The sequence below is a fragment of the Simochromis diagramma genome, unplaced genomic scaffold, assembly GCF_900408965.1.
Source record: "Simochromis diagramma unplaced genomic scaffold, fSimDia1.1 OVJJ01000802.1, whole genome shotgun sequence".
Classification (NCBI taxonomy): domain Eukaryota; kingdom Metazoa; phylum Chordata; class Actinopteri; order Cichliformes; family Cichlidae; genus Simochromis; species Simochromis diagramma.
In genome coordinates this window covers 6,474,838-6,494,694 of record NW_024387492.1, presented here as the reverse complement: position 1 = coordinate 6,494,694, position 19,857 = coordinate 6,474,838, and the positions used below count along the sequence as shown (strand labels likewise).

The 19,857-nt window shown below is 40.3% G+C and overlaps 1 protein-coding gene across 1 annotated transcript in view; it reads right to left on the bottom strand.

Moving 5' to 3' along the window:
- Nucleotides 1-19,857, bottom strand: part of nkain2 (sodium/potassium transporting ATPase interacting 2) — a 100,763-nt gene that overhangs the window by 32,872 nt on the left and 48,034 nt on the right. Inside the window, exons 2-3 of the mRNA XM_040018276.1 lie at nucleotides 16,537-16,674; nucleotides 14,441-14,521 (exon numbers count right to left, since the gene is read on the bottom strand). Coding sequence (XP_039874210.1) covers nucleotides 14,441-14,521; nucleotides 16,537-16,674 — 219 coding nt within the window. The remainder of the gene's footprint in view (nucleotides 1-14,440; nucleotides 14,522-16,536; nucleotides 16,675-19,857) is intronic.

Sequence of the window (19,857 nt, the reverse complement as noted above, 5' to 3'; positions counted from 1 at the left end):
CTCATGATTCACCCCACAGCTGGTTAGCTTGGTTCAAGGCTACAAACTCTTCATATATAAGATTTTCTGAAACGTCAGTAGAAAAAAAAATGAATGAATAATTCTTTAACTAGTGGACGTCAATTTGAGCTCTACTGTACTGTAATATTAATGCAATCATGGGTGGAAATGAGAGGGAGGGGGTCTAGCTCTCCTTATACCTCATTGTAAAGTCCATTACTCCATTACATTTTTTAGTGTATGCTGGTTCTTGTACTGGTTCCTGTAGCCTGAAGGTTAACTAGCTTAGCAATGAGCAACAGCTAGCCTAGCTAGTCTGAGCTAAGAAAACCCACCTTACAAAATCTCTAGGTTAATAAATGTTAACAGGAAATATGTATTAGTGAGCTTTAAGTTTTGATATGTATTTTAATATTTCTTTAGAAGGAACCAAGATAACTGTTTTCCCTCAGTTTTACGCGTACATGCTAACCTAAGCTAATCACCTAAAAAAAATCAACTATACTAAAGCAAAGCCATTATGAAATTATGTGGTAATACTCCTCCAAAATAAACAAACAAATAAACAAAAAAGAGACTTTTCTGTTTTCTCTTTTTTCTATTGAGCCCTCTTTCAGGATTTTGTGCATGTGTATCACAAAGGTTACAGCATTTCTAATATAGCTCGGCCCCAGACTGGGACTAATAATAAAAAGCGTATTATCCCCTTTGTATTCATCCAGCTGCAGTGAGCTCTCTCAACAAGGCTCCACCACCACAGGAAGAGAAAATGTGACACATTAGAGATTAAGCTCATTTTTCCAAACCCATAAATAATGCAGATATTAAGAGTTGTAGAGTTCACAACCTGTTCAACACACTGGGAGACGAAAAAAAAAAAAGATTACTCCGTGTTCACCAGTAGAACACAAAACAATTAAATTGCAGCCTGCACTGGCATTGATGTATTGAACTTGAGGAATTTATCTATCAGTGCACTATTTAACCCAGTAAAAAGATGAAGCTGCAGCTCCAAAATAATCTTGAGATCTGTGTGGTGATGAATGGGCTGTTTGGCTTGCAAGCCTAAACAAAACCCCTGGCTGAAGCTGTATTAATATTTCTAACCCAGTGTGTGTGTCTGTGTGCATGTACAAAGCACCATTCTGGCTGTTCTTAGTCTCCCTATATTGTTCCTCCTCTCTTCCTGTCTCTCATCCCCCTCTCTCTCTGGCACACACACATGCAACAGCACATACAGTCTATAATTTCCAGTGTTCTAGTTAAGGATCACGCACTCATGCTCTCAGGTCTTTGTCTCTGACTGTGGGCTAGTGCCGCTTCAATGAACCAGATCTGTTTTTTCCACCACCTTCCTTTCCACCTCTACTTTTCTCCTTCTGCCTCCGCTCTTCACTCCAACCCCCTCCCACACCTTCGGTCTTTCTCAATTTCCCCTCAATTTCCCACCTTCATATTTTCCTTTGTCTTCATCTCCCAAGAGATAAAGAGGGGGGGAGACCATTCAGAGTGGTCGTTCCTCTGATGGTCTTACAGTTAACAGGGGAAGAGTGCTGCCATTGTGACATGAAACTACAGAGACTATTTCAACGACTCGAATAACAACACATGCAATCAGGCAAAAATTACATTTTATATTTTTTCACATTTTCAACTAAAAAAAACAAAAGAAAAGGAAGGAAAAGTATAAGCCTTTAAAATGAATTTTGAATACCTTAGTGTCAGTTCTAACCAAAATCGATGTGTTTTTGTTTTTATTCATACAGCATGTTGAATTTCCAGTTTAATAAATGTGCCTACTTATTTCTTCTAAGTTAATCAGAAAAATATCATATAGCTGGCTGGATGGATGATGGGCAGAATGAGATGAGGGTGAAAGTAGTAGATTTTTCCCATTTGTACCCCAAGCAATAGTAGATTGTATCACAAATGCAAATATCTCGTCAGACAATCACATGGAAGAAACTTAATACATTTAAGCATGGAGCTGTGGTCAACAGGACATGCTGAAGTTCAAACTGAGCATCAGAATGGGCAAGAAACAAGCCTGGTCTGATGAGTGCATCCCTTTATGACCACAGTGTACCCATCTTCTGATGGCTGCTTCCAGCAGGATAATGTGTCATGTCATAAGTTTCAGATCATCTCAAACTGGTTTCTTGAACATGACACTGAGTTCTCTGCACTCAAATGTCCTCCACAGTCACCAGATCTCAGTCCAACAAAACCTTTTTGGGATGTGGTTGAATAGGAGATTTTTGGATGCAGCAAATGTGTGACACCATGATACCAACATGGGCCATGTTGGCAATGTTTCCAGCATATTCTTAGAACAATGCTACAAGCAAGTTTGGCAATTATGAAGGCAAGAAGGGGTCAAACCAGGTACTAGCAATGTGTGGTTAGTAAAGAGTCTGGTGAGTGTATATTAGTTTATAGCTACCTTATAGCTTTCTAGTCTAAACATACCATACTAGCTCCAGCAGTTTTGTAGCAAATAAAAAGGTTTAACAGTCTAACAGACAAACCAGTCACCCAGACAGTCAGTTGCCTCAGCAGGCCACCACAAAGATCAGCAGATCATCACACTAAAGGGCAGAAAATCAGTGATGGGACGATATTAGCTTTATTCTCTCTAAAGTCAATTTTTCACTCTATTTAACTGAACCTCACTCTCTGGCTGTATCCACTTTTCTGTCATTTTCTCTCACTGTGTCTCTCTCTCTGTTATTTCACACCAACATAATCAGTCACTGTGCATCTCTCTGCCTTGTTTTGCCATAATTTCCCACGGGTGTTAGATGAGGCCTTAACCCATAATGCTTGAAGCACTTTTCTCCTATCAGATTGGATGGGGTTTTGGGGGAATTGTTTGTGTGTGAGTGTGCTGGGGGGTAGATAGTGATGAGGTCTGTTCCAGATCATAACCCTGACCTTAACCATACCAAACCTATTACCATTTCTAATCAAATGCCTCAACAAAGTCACTCTAACCTCTTCAATCTCTCTGATCGGTGGGCCAATTATAGTGCTTCTACCCCAGGTGGAATCCATAATTTCATGAAAGCGAGGGGCTGCTAAGAGAAGCATGCAGCGAGTAAACTATTTCATCCAGCCACACCTTAAGGAATAATTCAGAATCCTGTCAGAGCTTTATACTTGTGAATTCCAAAACAAAGAAGAAGAAAACAGAGAAAGAAACCCTAAACAATATTTTCACATGGAAACAGAACAGCTGAATTGTTAAAGCTGCGCTAATCATTATTCGTATATTAAGAAATGATCAAATTGCTGTGTGAGAAGTGAAAAGGTGTTACTTGTAAAGAAGAATGCAAAAATTCCATGCAAATTCTGCATATCCCATGGACTGTAAGGGGCTCGTTTTGGCTCTTACAAGGCCATGCACAATATCTGACTCTTTAAAGTGAAACATAACCAGATTTCTCACATATATTTAAGAAGACGTCCCCTGTCAAACCAAGACAAAGCATCTACTGATCTCAGTTAGTCCTGAGATTCATGTTATTTGAATTTTTTTAACAACACCCGATAAAATAAATTACTTTTAAAAATGTGTGACTTTGGCTCTGATGCAGCCCCCACACTTTCTCTGAAGCCACCATTCGGTGGTCTCAGGCAACATCCCACCCACACAACTTGGTTGCATGTCACAAGTAATAGTCAACACTGAAGGCTGCTGTGCCACAGACGGGCACAGAGGGGCTCATTTGCAGACTAGAGCCTCTCTGGTGTGCAAGTAGAGGTATGTTTTGAAGGTAAAAAACAGATATTGGAGAGGTTGCAAAAAAGCCCCCAAAAAAACCAACAAAACCCCACTGCAATGCTTTAACCTGAACTTGCCATTAGCAGCAAAACCTTATGAGCTATACTTATGATGTTTCCCAGTACAAGTGAAAGCTTACAAATAACACACTTTATGCACTTCCTACTGATAAAAGAGTAATGGTATGTTTGCATAGACATATGGGTAACTAAAGCAAATTTCAGTGAGCACGTTTATTTTAATCATGGCTCAAGAGTTGGCAGTTCGTCTTGTAATCAGAAGGTTGCCGGTTCGAGCCCCGGCTCCGACAGTCTCGGTTGTTGTGTCCTTGGGCAAGACACTTCACCCGTTCCCTACTAGTGGTGGTGGTCAGAGGGCCCGGTGGTGCCAGTGTCTGGCAGCCTCGCCTCTGTCAGTGCACCCCAGGGCAGCTGTGGCTACAATGTAGCTTGCCATCACGTGTGTGTGAATGTGTGGATGACTGAATGTAGTGTAAAGCGCTTTGGGGTCCATAGGGACTAAGTAAAGTGCTATACAAATACAGGCCTTTTTTGTTGTTGTTGTTGTTAATAACTTGTCATATTCTGATTTCAGGATGTTGAATGGCAGAAAATAAAAATGGCTTCGGACTCTGGTGCATTCAATTCAATTCAATTTAATTCAATTGAGAGATTAGAGCATGCCGTATGCATTAAAGGTACTGCGCTGCACTGGTTTGAATCATATCTTTCGTATAGACTCCAATTTGTTCATGTAACTGGACAGGAACTATGGGGTTCCACAGGGCTCCATGCTTGGACCAATTCTGTTTACAGTATATATGCATCTATTAGGCAGTATCATTAGAAAGCATAGCATACATTTTCACTGCTATGGAGATGATACCCGACTTTATGCTTGAGGAGGAGAAGAGAGAAGAGGGATTTGAAATTTAAATCTGGATTTAACAGGGAGCCAGTAAAGAGAAGGCAATATGGGAAAAATATGCTCTGTCATTCTCATCCCTGTCCATACTCTCACTGCAGAATTTTGGATTAATCGAAGGTTTTTCAGGGCGTTTTCAGGACATCCTGATAATAATGACTTACAGTCCAGTCCAGGAGTCATAAACCCATGAAATAGTTTTTCAGTATCACTCTGGGTCAGGGTGTTTCTCATTTTTGAGATACTGTATAAATGCAGAAAGCAGTCCTACATAGATGCTAAATATGCACACTGAAGGACATATCCTGGTCAAAAACAACTCCAAAATTCCATCTTGGAGGTACTGCCATCCAGATACATTCCTAATCCCGATGGACTGATAATCTAAGTAAGAAAAATGTGTTCTTCTTTCTTGGTTGTGAGCATGTTATGATAAGAAGTATACTGTAAATTACAAGTTGAAGGCTAGGCAGATTATCAGTTTAGCATTTACAGTGAAATCAAACTCTATCGCTAACACAGTTGAGCTAAATCCATTAAGACTTGAAAATAACACAAGCTGCCATCCGGGCCCTGGGACAAGTTTGACTGCAGCAGGCAAGTCAATCAAATCTATTATCTACTGTGGCATTAAGCCAATCTGTGCTCTGCTCATTTCACATGAAACTGTACAGTAAAAACGAGTAACAATCAAATGGAATCACCAGTAATAATAGCTCAGGGCTCAAGCAATAGAATTGGTGGGGTAGAAATGTCCCACTAGAGATGTGTTGAATGGGGAAGGGGGGAAAAAAAAGCAATTTCATGCCACAATTTCAACAAATGCATCCATTGATCAAACACAGACAGGGCAGATGGATTAAGTCAGTGACTCAGGGTGGATGTTTTAACTAGAACGCCTATGATTAAATGTATGGGGATCCCCTCATTCATCGTCTCAATGCAACTATTAGCATAGAAACTGGAAACCTGTTTTCAACTTTCTTCAGCAATGAATTGGGTGGCTTGGAGTTTGATTTACTGTCATATTTCTACTGCAATTCATCCCGGAGTAAAAAGCCCACCGCATGCTGACAACAGGTGCATCTGATGTTAATATGAAATTGATATGAAAGCCACATTTGATATTTTTTCTTCTTCTTTTTTTCCTGCTCCTCTGTTAGATAAGCGATCCTATCTTGTTAAGAGGTTTTGTTGAACCAACTTTTTCCGTGTTTCGACTTCTTTTTCCCCCTTGTCCCCGCTTCACCTCTTTTTCCCCGTTGAAAGACACGCGTTGATTCACTTGTGGCTCCATCTCGCAGCACATCATCGTCTTCTACAGCTCTTATCACACTTTCTCATGTCTCATCCTCTCAGTCTCTCTCTTCACCCCCGATGCCTCGCTTTTCTTCTTTTCGTCACCAAAACTTATGGCCTTCTTTAATTTTTTTCCCTCCACACGTTTTATTTTGTCGCTGCTTCACTGTGTATGTGGAAATCAAAACGTTTTAAGGCAGTCTGGATTTAGTCCATGCACATAAACAAATATGCATCCCTCGTGCACACACACTTTCACAAATTTAAAAAGTATGCAGGACACCCTCCCACACAGTACCCCCTCCCCACCCCGACCACCGATAAATGACTGACAGTTGGTGCGTGTGCAGTTCTACGAGCCACTATCTGTGCGTTGCCCAGGGGGGTGGCTGCATCTTTTATATGACACAGTGGACTTTTCTGACACTTAGCTGTCTGAGAGTGCGCATGCATATGTGTGAGAGCGTGAATATGCGAGTGTGCGTTCGCAACATGGTGACAGTTCTCTCTCTCTCTCTCTCTCTCCACAGGCTCCTCTCCAAAACTGACAGGGATGCCACATCAGAAATCTTTTTAAAGATTAATTTTATGGCATTGCTGCTATATTAGATAGTGCAGCAGCGAGTGACAGGAAGGATGGGACTGTGACAGACTGATATATGGTATGAATCTTGGGCTTAAACTCAAATTACTGTCAAGACAGGATGTACACCTTATCTTGCCTCTGGGGCTCCACGGGGGCCTCGTGGAAGGCAAAGATACACGTTAGATAGAAAGTTTTATCAAACACAAATGTTAGAAAAGCCAAAAAAGAAGGCTTCACAGAAAGGCAGACACAGTTATTTAGCAGAAATTTAAACATAAACAAATATAAACTGTCTGCTTATAATACGCAATTCTAATACATCTGAAAATCAGCTTGTATAAAGCGAAAACATCCATAGGTGTGTTGTTCTAGGATTTGTACACAAAAACCTGCCTCGTGCTGACATATGTTAGCAGACATGCATCAGTGTACTGTGTGTCTACTTGGAAGCAGCGTCCAAAATGAACTGTTTGACTCAGCAGTCAATAGGAGTGGTTAAAAAAAAATCATCTTTTTTTTAGCTCAATAAAGTAATTTTTTTTCGGCCTTGTTTGTGTCACATTCGTATTTATTTCAGTACACTGATTTTAGATAACCAAATATCTGGTTGAATATTAACATAAAAAGAGGCTAGAGTGAAATTATTTCAATATTCATTCATTAGTACAAGCATTAATAGAACCAAAGACATGTGGATCTCAAAATTCTACTTATCTGTTTTTTATGTGCCATGTAGATAGAGCCTAACACTACACGCCTAACACGCCGACTCTGGCAAAAAGTAATTAAGTCACTGAAGATTAAAGTGACGGGCTGTTCATGCATCTGTTTGTCTACTTAGGTTTCTCATTGCTCAAGAGTTGTCTGCCATATTGGATGTGATACAACAACTGTTTGCTAGTGGAAAATGTGTATTCCCCAACTTGCTTGCTGTGTTTCCTGGATGTTGCTAGCTGTTGCTGGGTGAAAGTGGTTGCAAAAATGGTGCTGCACCGAAAAACCTGGTTGCTAGCAGATAACCACGGTTGACTGCAGGTTTTCGTATTTGTCAGTAAATATTTGTTAACTACTAGATGAATAAGTGCGATGCAAACTAGAGATGGCGAAGTAAAAGTTGTGCCTCAGCTCTTATGCTGCACCCAGTGTGTTTTCGAACGGTGCCACTTTTACTCGCAGGTGAATGGTCTCTATGCCCATTTTGTGTTGCACTCTTCAAAGTTTCAGTACAACTCAGAGATAGCATTTGTGGTTTTTGCCACTTATTTGGAGAATACATATTTTTTTCCTAGTCACAGATGGTTGCCACGGGATTACCGCCTGGTCTGTAGGCCTGTGTGACTCAAACTTTAGCAGTCATCTCCCTACAACTGCCATCCACCTCCACCATACACTTGCATCCAGTTGGGGAATACTCATTTTTCCTATTACATCCAATGGTTGCCAGATGGCTGCAGACCAGTCTCTGAATGAGTAGTGCCTTATTCACTTGATCCTACGTTGTCACCATGATTGTCACATGTCCAACATGGCGGACAAGTTAATGTCATGTGGTTAGTACTCACTTGCCTGTGAAACCTCAACACATTTGCACTGTTTGCCTGCAACAAACAATCCTGATGCAGGCAAACAGTCAGGCATTATTTTACACAATGCAAAATGTCAAGTTCTGAAAGCAGCTTCCTTCTGTGACCGGTGCCAAATTATAATGGCTGCTCTGCCATTATAATTTGATCTAATTCCTAAGTCCAGTAACAAATAATTCATTCTACATTTTAAGAATCTCTTTACACCAATATTTTAAAAAGAATAATATTGTTTAACCCTAACCCTAAAAAATCTGGGCATGTCCCCAATTAGCTCACATAAGTCTAAGGCTACAGGTTAAGATGTACTGTGTGAATATCCCACTTCTTTGCATCTGATTAATATTCACTGCTTGGCTATGTTTATGGCTAAACGGTTAGGGCTGGTAAAAAAGCCAAACTCTATCACAGAAAGAAGAGCACAGTAGCATCACTCCTGTTAATGACATCGTCCTAGCGTTTTGTTAGTGTGGCAAAGACAACCTTTTGAAATTTACTCAAAGAATCGGAAAACATACCCCACCTGGTCCTGGTACAATCTAATATTAGATTGTATTAAATGGTACTTGCTACTATTGTCCAGAATGGATAAGGACCATCATTGGCTTGATTGCTCACACACTGAAACAGATACCTGTAGAGTCATGTAATATGTAATTTTTCTTGGTATTTTATAGACAAAATAATGCAACCGTTGCTGTCTCTAGATTCATGAAAGATCAAGGAAGGTCAGCTTTGGTCAACATAAATGAGAAGACTTAGAGGATGTTCAGTTTAGTTAAATAAAAAGGAGAATTTGTAATGTAGTATCAGTGCTTCCCATAGGCCTGAAAAATAAAGCTAACATATCAAAGAAGGCAAACTGAAGTTTCTCTCAGTGCCAATTGAGGTTGGTTCCAAAAGGGAGTCAATGCCCATAGACTCCATTTTAAAATGGCCAACTTTACAGCATTAAAATTATATTTACAGCCTGCAAAAAAAAAAAAAAAGAAAGAAAAAAGAAAGAAAAATCATTTTCTCATCTCGCAGCAACTCTGAGTGGGGTCATCCACCTGGATAATTGAGTTAGGCAGCCTATCAGCATCTGCTAGGCCTCATCCACTCTTCACTGTGTGTGCTCCTGGAGCATTTTTAATGGATTGTCTGGCTAATATTATGGCTTGTTGTGCAGAACAGACCATCCAAAAAGCGTCTACTTTGGATTTACTGGGGGAAATACTAGTATTTTATCAGTCTGTTACTTTAGCCAATAACATGGCACTCCACTCTTTAAGTTCATAAAGCTTGGCTTCAAAAAGCCAGGATAGCAGTAACATCTCAGTGATTCCTAGCATTATACGAGGCACAGCATTGATTTTAATGAAACAAACACGCTGGATACACCTGCATTTCCATTAAATATGGGTAACCTTAATCTGCTGATGAAATCTGTGTGATACTGTTGAAATCTCCAGAAGAAGAGAATAAGCCAGCTGTCAACTGCTGTTCCCACCGTTAATAAAAACTGTCAAGCTCAAAATAATTCAGGAATAAAAAAGTGAGTTCCCCCTAACTTTGATTTACGGGCTTGCTGTGTGTTTGTGTGTGCATGTCTGTAAGCGTGGGACAATGTCAGTGAGTCATCGCTGACGTGCACCATGCTCCCACAATGTCCTGTTAGCTCTCAGTGTCATGATGTCTCATCAAACCCACTTTGCCGTAATCTCAGTCATGATAATGATCTGCCTGTTCTTTCAGCGTCCATCTGGTTGCCTGGTTTTAGGACGTCAAACTGAGCTGACAAACACGGACACCGCCCACCCAGCACCCCCACCCCACCCCCATCCACCCCAACCACTCTGTGTGTCTCCTACTTTTCCACTCACTTTCATGGGGGTTTACTTTCCTTATCAAGAAGAAATGTCATGGGCGTTTGGCAAATGCCATACCTTTACAGGCCTAACATTTCTGACTTTTCCTGCTGTTGTACTACAAAACACCAAGAACATTTGCAGTTAGCAGAACATCAAACAGCCTGTGTGCCGTGCACCGCATGGTTAAAATGAAATCTGTCATCATGGAAGGAATTGAGAAGATTCGATGCCTTTTCCTGCAATATTTCCCCTAGTTTAAAACATATCATGCAGAAAAAATATATAAAATGAAGGCAGGCCCCTAAGCGCTCACTTATTTCCCTGATAGGCTGATAAACGTACAATCTGCATATCAAGTCTATTAATGGTTAAAACTGAGTGTTGGGCTGAAAAAAATGACATCAAAGCTACATTACAAATCCAAGTGTCAGTGATAACATAGCGTAAATCAAAGGACTGTCACCCTCTTTCATTTCCAGATGGCTTTTATGAAGAAAAATGCAGCGTGTCACAATCAGTTTTGTCCCGTGACCCCGCAGTAATGGTGTGAGTGTATAAAGTAATGGGCTGTACACAAATCCCTGCCCTGTATTGTCCACTAATAGGAGTGCCTTCTCAACAGGGCCACGTGTCTCTACAAAAGAAATTTGAAGGAGGAGGGGGAATGAAGAACGAGGCGAGAGATGAAGATGTGCGAGACAGAAGAGGAGCATGGGACTTTGGAAAGCAACTTGAAAAAGACTTGATTATAGGGTGAGCAGAGGGAGAGGAGGGATGACTTACATGGAGACAGAGAGAGTGAGGCGCAGGAGGAGGGAGAGAGAGAGAGAGACTGAGCGAGAGAGTGGCATTGAGAAGCAAATGAGAGAGAGAGTTTCAAAGAAATTTCATTTATATCATGGCGTTCTTGAAGCGCGTGCCAACCTCACCCTTATCAAATACCGACAAGTGGCAGCGTGATACATAAATAGAGGCAGCAGGAAAAGAACATGTCACGATGATACTCATCTCACTCTCTGGTAAATATACTGTACAAACCATGTATTATTGATACACTCGTATTCAAATCCGAGCCTGAAGTCTGTTTTCGCTGGGCTGTCATGATATTATATCAACTTTTATCAGCTGCTGGTTGGGATCCAATTAAATCTGGCGCTAACATCTAGTTTCCCTCAGGGTGATTAAACCGGAGAGTGTTATAGACCAGGAAGCCCACAGCTGACCAGCTAAAAGGTCAGCTGGGACTCCTCTACATGTGGAACTGGTTATTCTACACACCTGCAATCCACTTTGCAACCCACCTTCATCTCCAGCCTTTATATATAAAGGCAGGGAGGTGCATTGCCTGCTCTGAGGCCATTTACACAAAGCATGAATTTCTGAGTTTTTAGGATGAGAACTTCTCCTTTAATGCAGCGGTCCCCAACCTTTTTTGCCAGTTTTAAAAAAAGGATAAAAACTGGTAAAAACCCTGAAAACCATAAATTTTACACCCAAGCCTCAACTCTCGTGGCCCAGTACCGGCCCGTGAGTTGCCCGTAGGTTGGGGACTGCTGCTGTAACGTATATACATACCAAAACTCAGCACCAAGCTATCAAACCAGCATCAGAAACAAGGCGAGCTGGTTCTGATGTTTCTAAACAACAGAAAGAAAAACAGAGATTCTGGGTTCATCTAATCCTCCCGAGAGGTAAGAAGCAGGGAGAATTTCATGGTTTGGTCCAGGAGTTGAAGTTATATCAGAGCTGCTTTTGTACATATTTCAGGGTAGTTTAAGCTCTTTGGCGGAGTTGGGACCACATCTGAGGAGGCAGAGAAATAATTTCAAAGCTGACTGACCCTTACCTGCGTCTAGCTGTGTCTGAAGTAAAACAGTATTATATTACTATTTGTATATTCAGTACCGATGAGTGTTTTGAGATAAGAGCGCACTTGTTGCCAAATGCAGTGATCTGATTGGTCAGATCTGTTTATTTGCATCTGAAAATCTTTAAAAATCAAGCTTAATCTTAAAAAGCAAAATGCAGCACGCCTGCATTAAAGATAGATGAGTCTGAAAAATATTTTTAACATACAATATATTTGTACAGATTTACAGTTAATGCAGAAGGGATGAGAGGGTCCAAAACAGAACCATACCAATATAAATCAGTATAGATGGAAGTATCCAAGTTAAATAGCTTTGGGGATTCAGTTGTTGCTGGAAGTTGAGAGAAGTTTATGTTGGGACCTGCTCACTTCAAGTCACTGAGCATAATTTACCTCCCACTGTTCACCACATCGCTGCAAATCACTTCCAGTGTTTAAAGCTGTTCTAAGATCTTAATTTTGTAAAAAATTTTGAGGCCTGTTGCCAAATTTGTTGTTATTCTGGCGTTGACTACCACTCACAATGCGGGGGTACAGAAATCAGTTTTCTTATGTTTTAAACTGGATGTGTACACCTGTGGAAACAATATCAGACTTGTACTTGTTTTACATGTGGACCAGAATAATAATAGCCCTCAGGTCAGAAATTAAGCCTCAGAACGGTTGGTGATGGATTTATATCTCACACTGTATAACAGCTGGTGGAGCCGATCGGAGGAGAAGCGGGACTTTGTGGTTTTCTCTGCTGCGGTAACTGGGTCAAGGAGGATGTGTCCTTGAGGCACGTGCAAACTGTTCTGGTCATAAAAGCAAAGCTGTTTAGCATCTGGTTTGTGTGTGCTTCTGTACGATTGGTCAGCGGGTAATTGATGACGGTATTGCTAATTAACTGGCTGCTTTGCCCTCATTAGAAACCAGATGTGTTGATTTTGGTCAGGAGAGCTGAAGCCTTTTAAATTACTTTATCTTACAGAACACAAACTAATAATTTTAACCCAAAGAAAAGTGATCCACACTATTTATTTTGCTGTGCCATTTCCGCATGTTTCTACCTTCCACTCTATCCGTTTAAAATGACAGACTTGCTCGTTTTTCCCGTGTGATAAAAACGAAACCCAAACAGTAGTCCCCTGTTCTCTCAGTTTCAGTGGTTTCTGTTACAACTAGGCCATGGGGATATTGAGAGGTATATACCAATCAGCCACTGACCCACTGTCGAATGCGGTGAATAAAATTTATCGCCCAGCTATTTGGATTTCTGAACAGAAGGCGGATTTTAGACAACTTTCAACTCAAAATTGAAATGTGTAAAAATTTGTGAAAAAGGCTGAGAGTGTAGACTGTGTGCTTGTGTGGGAAGAGCAGAAACGGTATGAGTATATGCAACAAGTACCAGATATAAAAGAAATTGTACTCCCAAATATCATTAATTGATTGATGGATGACTGATGGAAAAACCAATAAGATGTAGATTAGAACAGATTAAGACGGATGGTATGAGGCGGCTGTAACCGCAGTCCTGTGTCAGATATTAAACTGATAGCAAGCATGTTGTGAAACTGTCCAATAAAATAAGTAAATTACAGAGAAGTGAGGCAATATTTTTTTTCAACAGCCACACACCCGAGTGTGTAATCAGCAATAATCAGCACTCACATCAACTGATTTCTTCTGTTTATGGAAGCACTGATTAGCCTTAATAAATCATCGAATCTGATAAAATACATTTAAATCAACAAATTTGGAGTTCAGATAAGGCTAACTTTTGAAAAACACATCAAAAAGAATTTGAAAACCCTCCAGTCATCTCTAATATTTATTAGTGGATAATAGCAACATAGTGATTTTAAAATCAAACCAATGACGGCTGAAAGGAAATAATTTCACTACAATGCAATGTTCCACTAAGAAATCTTTGGTCTTGACATTCATGCACATTTTGCTTTGGCACATACCACCAATCTCACCACTGTTGCACTCAAAGTACCCCAACACTCCATATAGCAGTGCTCCCCAATGGCCGCTGCCTTCCCCTAGCGGGACGATATATCCTGGCCACAGAAAAAGCTCAGCAACAGCTCAAGAAACATAACAAGCCATCCAGCCTCGCCAGACCCCAATTGATCAATCAGTCAACCAAGCATCTACAAAATGCACTGGAACAAGCCCGATCCGCAGAGGCCAAAATCCATATTTCACAAGACCCAAACGGTGCCAGAGACTGCAGGACATCCCCAGAAGAATTACAACTAGCTTGGTGACACAAGGGGAACCAACATACATGTAATGGCAGACGGTTTTAAAGTTGATTAAACCCTCACAAATAATCAGCTTATTTAGTGAGTTAATTCTTTTCTTAATATTTGTGTGACTCATATAGCATGCTGGGAGTAAACAAAGCCATATCTAAATGCAAAAAATAACATAAAATAAATAATAATAATAATTAAGTTCCCTACACCACTTGAATGTGTGTTATCAGATTTATATCCATATTTTGCAATGGTGCTCCCTCCCCTCTACAAAGAAAAATGTTCTTACTCTGGACAGGTCTCCAACCTCCAGGTAAAAACAGATGATGAAAACGTTCCAGGTCATCCAGACTACGAGCCAGGCTGCATACTGCGGAGAAACAGGCAGAGAGATACGCAGAGAGGAAAGTGAGATGCCGACAAGACTTGACAAGCCTTTGTTAGAGAATTTAAAATGCATCTTCGTGTCTTGCATTGGGACTGGGTGAGACGGAGAGAAAGACAGAGGGAGGCTTCACTTTTGATGTCGTTGAGATGCAAAGAAACAGAAACAACTGCAAATAGTACAACAGATCACCTGAATCAAACCAGACAGGAAGAGAAAATGGATAGCGATGTTGTGTGTATGTGTTTGTGCAAGTTATAAGAAAGCGAGAATGATTTTACAAGCTTTGATACAACTTTCAGTCTCTTTCATTAACTGAATCTTCTTACTAAACCTTGTGTGTCTACTTGAAGGTCTTCTGATTGGATTAATACAATGTGGCAATGTGAAGGGGAGCTTTGCACTAATCTGCTAATTCCTCCTCAAAAGTTCTTCCTACTCCCACTCTGTTCACACCATCTTTTTACACACACATATATATATATATATATGTATATATATATATATAATGCATTTTTTAAAATATATATACCGATCAGCCACACCACCACCTCTAACCTATTAGAGCGTGAACATGGGACCTCTGGAGTCTGATGGCACCAGGATTCTGGTATAGACTGGGTGGAGCTGCTTTACATTTGGCTTCTGTCTGCACATCCCACAGAAGCTTGATTAGACTGGGATCTTGGGAGTGTGCAGGCTCTGATAATGCCTTAGGTCCTTGGGTTCTTTGTTTTAAAAAAAAAGTTTTGCTAGCAATGTTCCAGGTTTTTGATTTGCTATTCAATTAAACGGGAGAAAACCCAGGAGTAGTCTGAAAGCCAGAAAAATGAGGTTAAAATTGGTCCATACAAATAGATTTTATGTATTTAATGTCTGTTTAAAACCATTATTCAAACTCTTTAATAATCAAATTGTATTTTAAATCCCTTAAAAACACGTCTGCAACACGGCGGTACAGTCACATGGAAAACAAAGTGTTCACTGTGCAGTCCTGTGAAAAACTAATTACACTCCATAATTCTAGCTTGTAGAAGCACCTTTAGCAGCAATAAGTTGAAGTAATTGTTTTATGTATGACTTCATCAGTCTCTCACACTGTTGTGAGGGAAATTTTGGACCACTCTTCTTTACAACATTGCTCGAGTGCCTTGAGGTTTGCGAGCATTCATCTATGCACTCCTCGCTTAAATTTCTGCCACAGCATTTCAATCAGGTTAACTCGTACTAGGGCACTGCAGCACCTTGATTCTTTTTTTCTTCAGCAGTTCCATAGTAGATGTGCTGCTGTGCTTGGGATCATTGTCCTGTTTCGTGACCCGATTTGGCCAAGCTTTCCAGACATCTTGTGGTTTGTTCAGATGTAGCTTTTCAAACCTAAGCTGTACTGTCATGTTCTTTTTAGAGAGAAGAGGCTTTCTCCTGGAAACCCTTCCAAACAAGCCAAACGTGTTCAGTCTTTTTCTAATTGTACTGTCATGAATTTTAACATTTAACATGCTAACTGAGGCCTGTAGAGTAGGCTTTTGCACTTTCTGTGAGCTTTTCACCACGAGCTGAATTTGCTGGGATCCACCTGGGATATTTCCCTGTGAAAACTCTGTTTCACCGACAACATGAATGCCTGGAACCAGATTTCCCAACAACACTTTACATTGTGATGAGATGATCAGAGTTATTCACTCAAACTGTCAATTTTAATGTAGTGGCTCATCGGTATATAAAATAAATACAGTACATGGTCTTCCATCAATCTTGCATCCACCAGCAGATGTGTTTTTATTAATTATTAATGCAAACTGTTTAAATTTTCTCTGTTATCCATTCAAGTGGATTTCATAGTGCATCATCCAGGTATGAATGAAGTTTTCACTGTCCTGAACTTTTTTTTAACGAAAGGTTGTGAAAACATCAAACATACTACTTAAATAAGTTATAAAGCTTTAAAAAGAGAGAGAGCAGAGTATACGTAAAATGCTTGTTTTGAGTGCAAAACTCACCCCAGTGACGTATCTCGGCCTGAACTGAATGGTGCCAAAAAGGCCCAGGATGACAACAATGATGTGCAGGAAGTTGGTCAGGATGGGAGCCCACTGGTATCCCAGGAAATCTATCACCTGGCGCTCCAGCACACTGACCTGATAGAAAAAAGAAGCAAAGGAGTGAGATTAGACGCAAGAAAACAAAGGCATGTTTTCTGTAAAACATTTGACTGTTACAGGTAAAACTACCAACAGTGACAGAAATGACATAAAACTCTAGTTACAGCTTTGCAGTATGGTACACCTCTACCAACCACGATGGCTTTTCAATAAAAAAAAAGGTATTAAGTGTATTTATGTTCGGGAAATGCACTGTAGACACGACACTAGTGATCCTTCACCCACAGAAAGCCACAAATTCTAAAACACAGATGCTTTACAAGCATCTTGAACCCCAGCAGGACCTATTAATCACCACAGTTTGTAGTCTCATCAATCAGTCTTCTGACCATATGGTCATGACCTTTGTTCCTAAGTAATGGTGTTGCAGAATAAGTGTTTTTACACAATGTTATGATGTCACATTGAAGATGATGCCCTTCTGGATCTAAATGATCCGACTTAGTGTTTTTACCCGTCTGGACATTTGAGAGAAAATTGTGTCATTAATCCTTGAAAAACTTCCAAAAACATGTTTCATAAGCCCACAGTGAGCTTGCCCCTTGACCGCCACGTTCAGATCCGTTCATTCTTGAGTCCAAGTCAACATTTGTGCCAGATGTAATTAAATCCCTTGCAGCTGCTCCTGAAATATCACTTTCACGAGACAGCAACGGACATGAGATTACTGGGACCTTGGTCTTTTGACCTCTGACCACAAAAATCTAATCAGTTCACCTCTGAGTCCAAAGTGAACGTCTGTGCCACACTGGGAGAAACCCGTTTAAAGCTTTCAAAAGGACAGCTTGGCATAGAGATCGGCACCGTTTTTCCTAATTATCGCAGACATGCTGTGAAACCTCAAACAACTGGTCGACCAACAGAAAATTAATCATTAGTCATTAATCATGGCTAACTCCCTCAAATGTAAGGATTTGCTGTGGTTCTTTGTTAAATGCAGAAAACAATTTTGCAGATGAATCGCAGCCTAACTCTGACGTAATATTTGAACTAACGGTGGCTGTTTTTTTTGTTTTTTTAAATCACCCCCTTTCTTCAATCAGCTGATTTTTCTGTCTTCTTTACACAGATTTATTTGGGACTCTTAATGATGAACTCACTGATGGGTCTGATAGGGTTAGAGAGGTCATTTATCATAATAACAAATATAAAATGCTTTGTCATAATGAAGTAAACTGTAATCAGTTATACATGCATTACTGTTAAGCTCCCAGGGCTGTGTGTGTGTGTGTGTGTGTGTGTGTGTGTGTGTGTGTGTGTGTGTGTGTGTGTGTGTCTGTGTGTGCGCGTGTGTGTGTGGTAGAGCCAGTGAGTCTGGGGGGTGAGGGTTATTATCATTCAGTCACTGTAGGCTCATGCTGAGATAGTTAATGAAGTTAGCACAGCGTATGATATGGCACTGCTAAATATATTAACGCACACAGACAAAGACAGGGACAGGGAGATGGTGAGGGGGGAACAAAGAGAGAGCATGAGACAAAGAGAAGGTGTGCACTAAAAAGAAATAAGAAAAAAAATATAACATGAAAGCTAAGGATGCCATTATTAGCTTCATTTAGTGCAAATGAGACTGATATTTACTGTTCTACGCTCTCAGCTAGAAGAGATTACACATCATCGACTTACATATCAAATCAAGGGCTTCATTACCAGCCATGACTGTGTAGCTGGTATTGTTTTCAGCTTGTGAGGCTGCCTGTCTGTGAGTGTCTCTCATTTAAATGAATACTGTAGCAGGAGGTAACACAAAGGTGGTCTGTCTGCACAGATTTTGTCAAGATAGCATTGCAACCCTGCAAAATACTGTCCCGAATCATTATGGGTGTGTCGTTGAGTTTAAAATGAACTTTGTTTACACCTGATCTCTTCTCACACACATGCAGGCAAATTTCTGGACGGCTGAGTTCAGAGTGCCCTAAAGGTAAGCCATACGGCAGCACTACAGACAAAGCTAGAGACCGTGTTGAGCTTGGGTCACACCAGCAGCGAAGCCTGGGTGTTCTTGGACAAAAACCCATTATGAAAATACTACATGTTCGTACATCAACTAAAGGTGTAGTGTAGTGGTTTACGCATTTGCCTAGCAAGCGAAAGATCCCCAGACTCGACACCAATCTCTTTGGGGTTGCATCAAACAGGGCATGTGCTGTAAAAAGAAATCTGCCAAATGAAACATGTAGACCTGCTGTCTGTGGTAATCCATGTGAATAACAAAGCAGCTGAAAGGTATCTGATACAGAATATTTAATATAAGCATTAAAAATACAAATGATTGTGTAACCATGGTTGTTTGTTTGTTCGGTGTTAATGTTCTAGCGCTAGCATGAGGCTATGAACCCATCGTGGTACATTTTTGGCTGCACCAAAAGCCTCTTTTGAAATATACTTTGGTCAATCTCAGATCATCTCAGTCACTTGTACTTTTGAAAAGCTGAAAAAGAGCAACACTAATGGGAAACATAAAAATGTTTGCCTTTAAAGTAAAAGTTGTGATTCAATTGTGTTCCAAAAGGTGCAAGTTTTACTTTGAAGAAACTTTTTGCAGTTTCTTTCCAATTTAGCAAGTAGTTGGGGAGTTTTTTGGTACAACATCAACCTAGCATCTGCCACCATCCTCCCATAAATGCTCGCCAACCAGTCGTTTTTTCCGTGGTTGCCAGGGGTTACTGACTGATAGGCCTGTGTAAACGCAGCTTTAAGCAATAACTTACAATAACAATGACCAAATCCTCATTTTTTCCTAGCAACCTCATTGGTCGCCAGGTGGTCGCCAACTTGTCTCTAGGCCTGCGTGAGGACTAACCTAATTGGTAAACACAAGTAATCAAATTTCAACTAAACATTAAAGCATCATAGTTCTTTTGACTCTTTCAAGCTGATTCTATATTTGTAAAACTGTAGCAGAAGGCTGGTCACTGGTCATTGTTATTTTATATCTCTATATAAATAAAATCATATTTAATACACTTTTTTTTAAATCCCAAAGTTTACACTCAATATTTAACATAAAGTAGGGCTGATGGGCACTGGAGGAAGTCCTGCACAGATGGGAACATCCCAACAGTACCAGGCACGCTGTCATGACTACAACCGTAACAGTGCATAAACTTCACCAATCAGACCGTCGTTTTAAAAATGAGTTACTGAATGTGAGAGCTC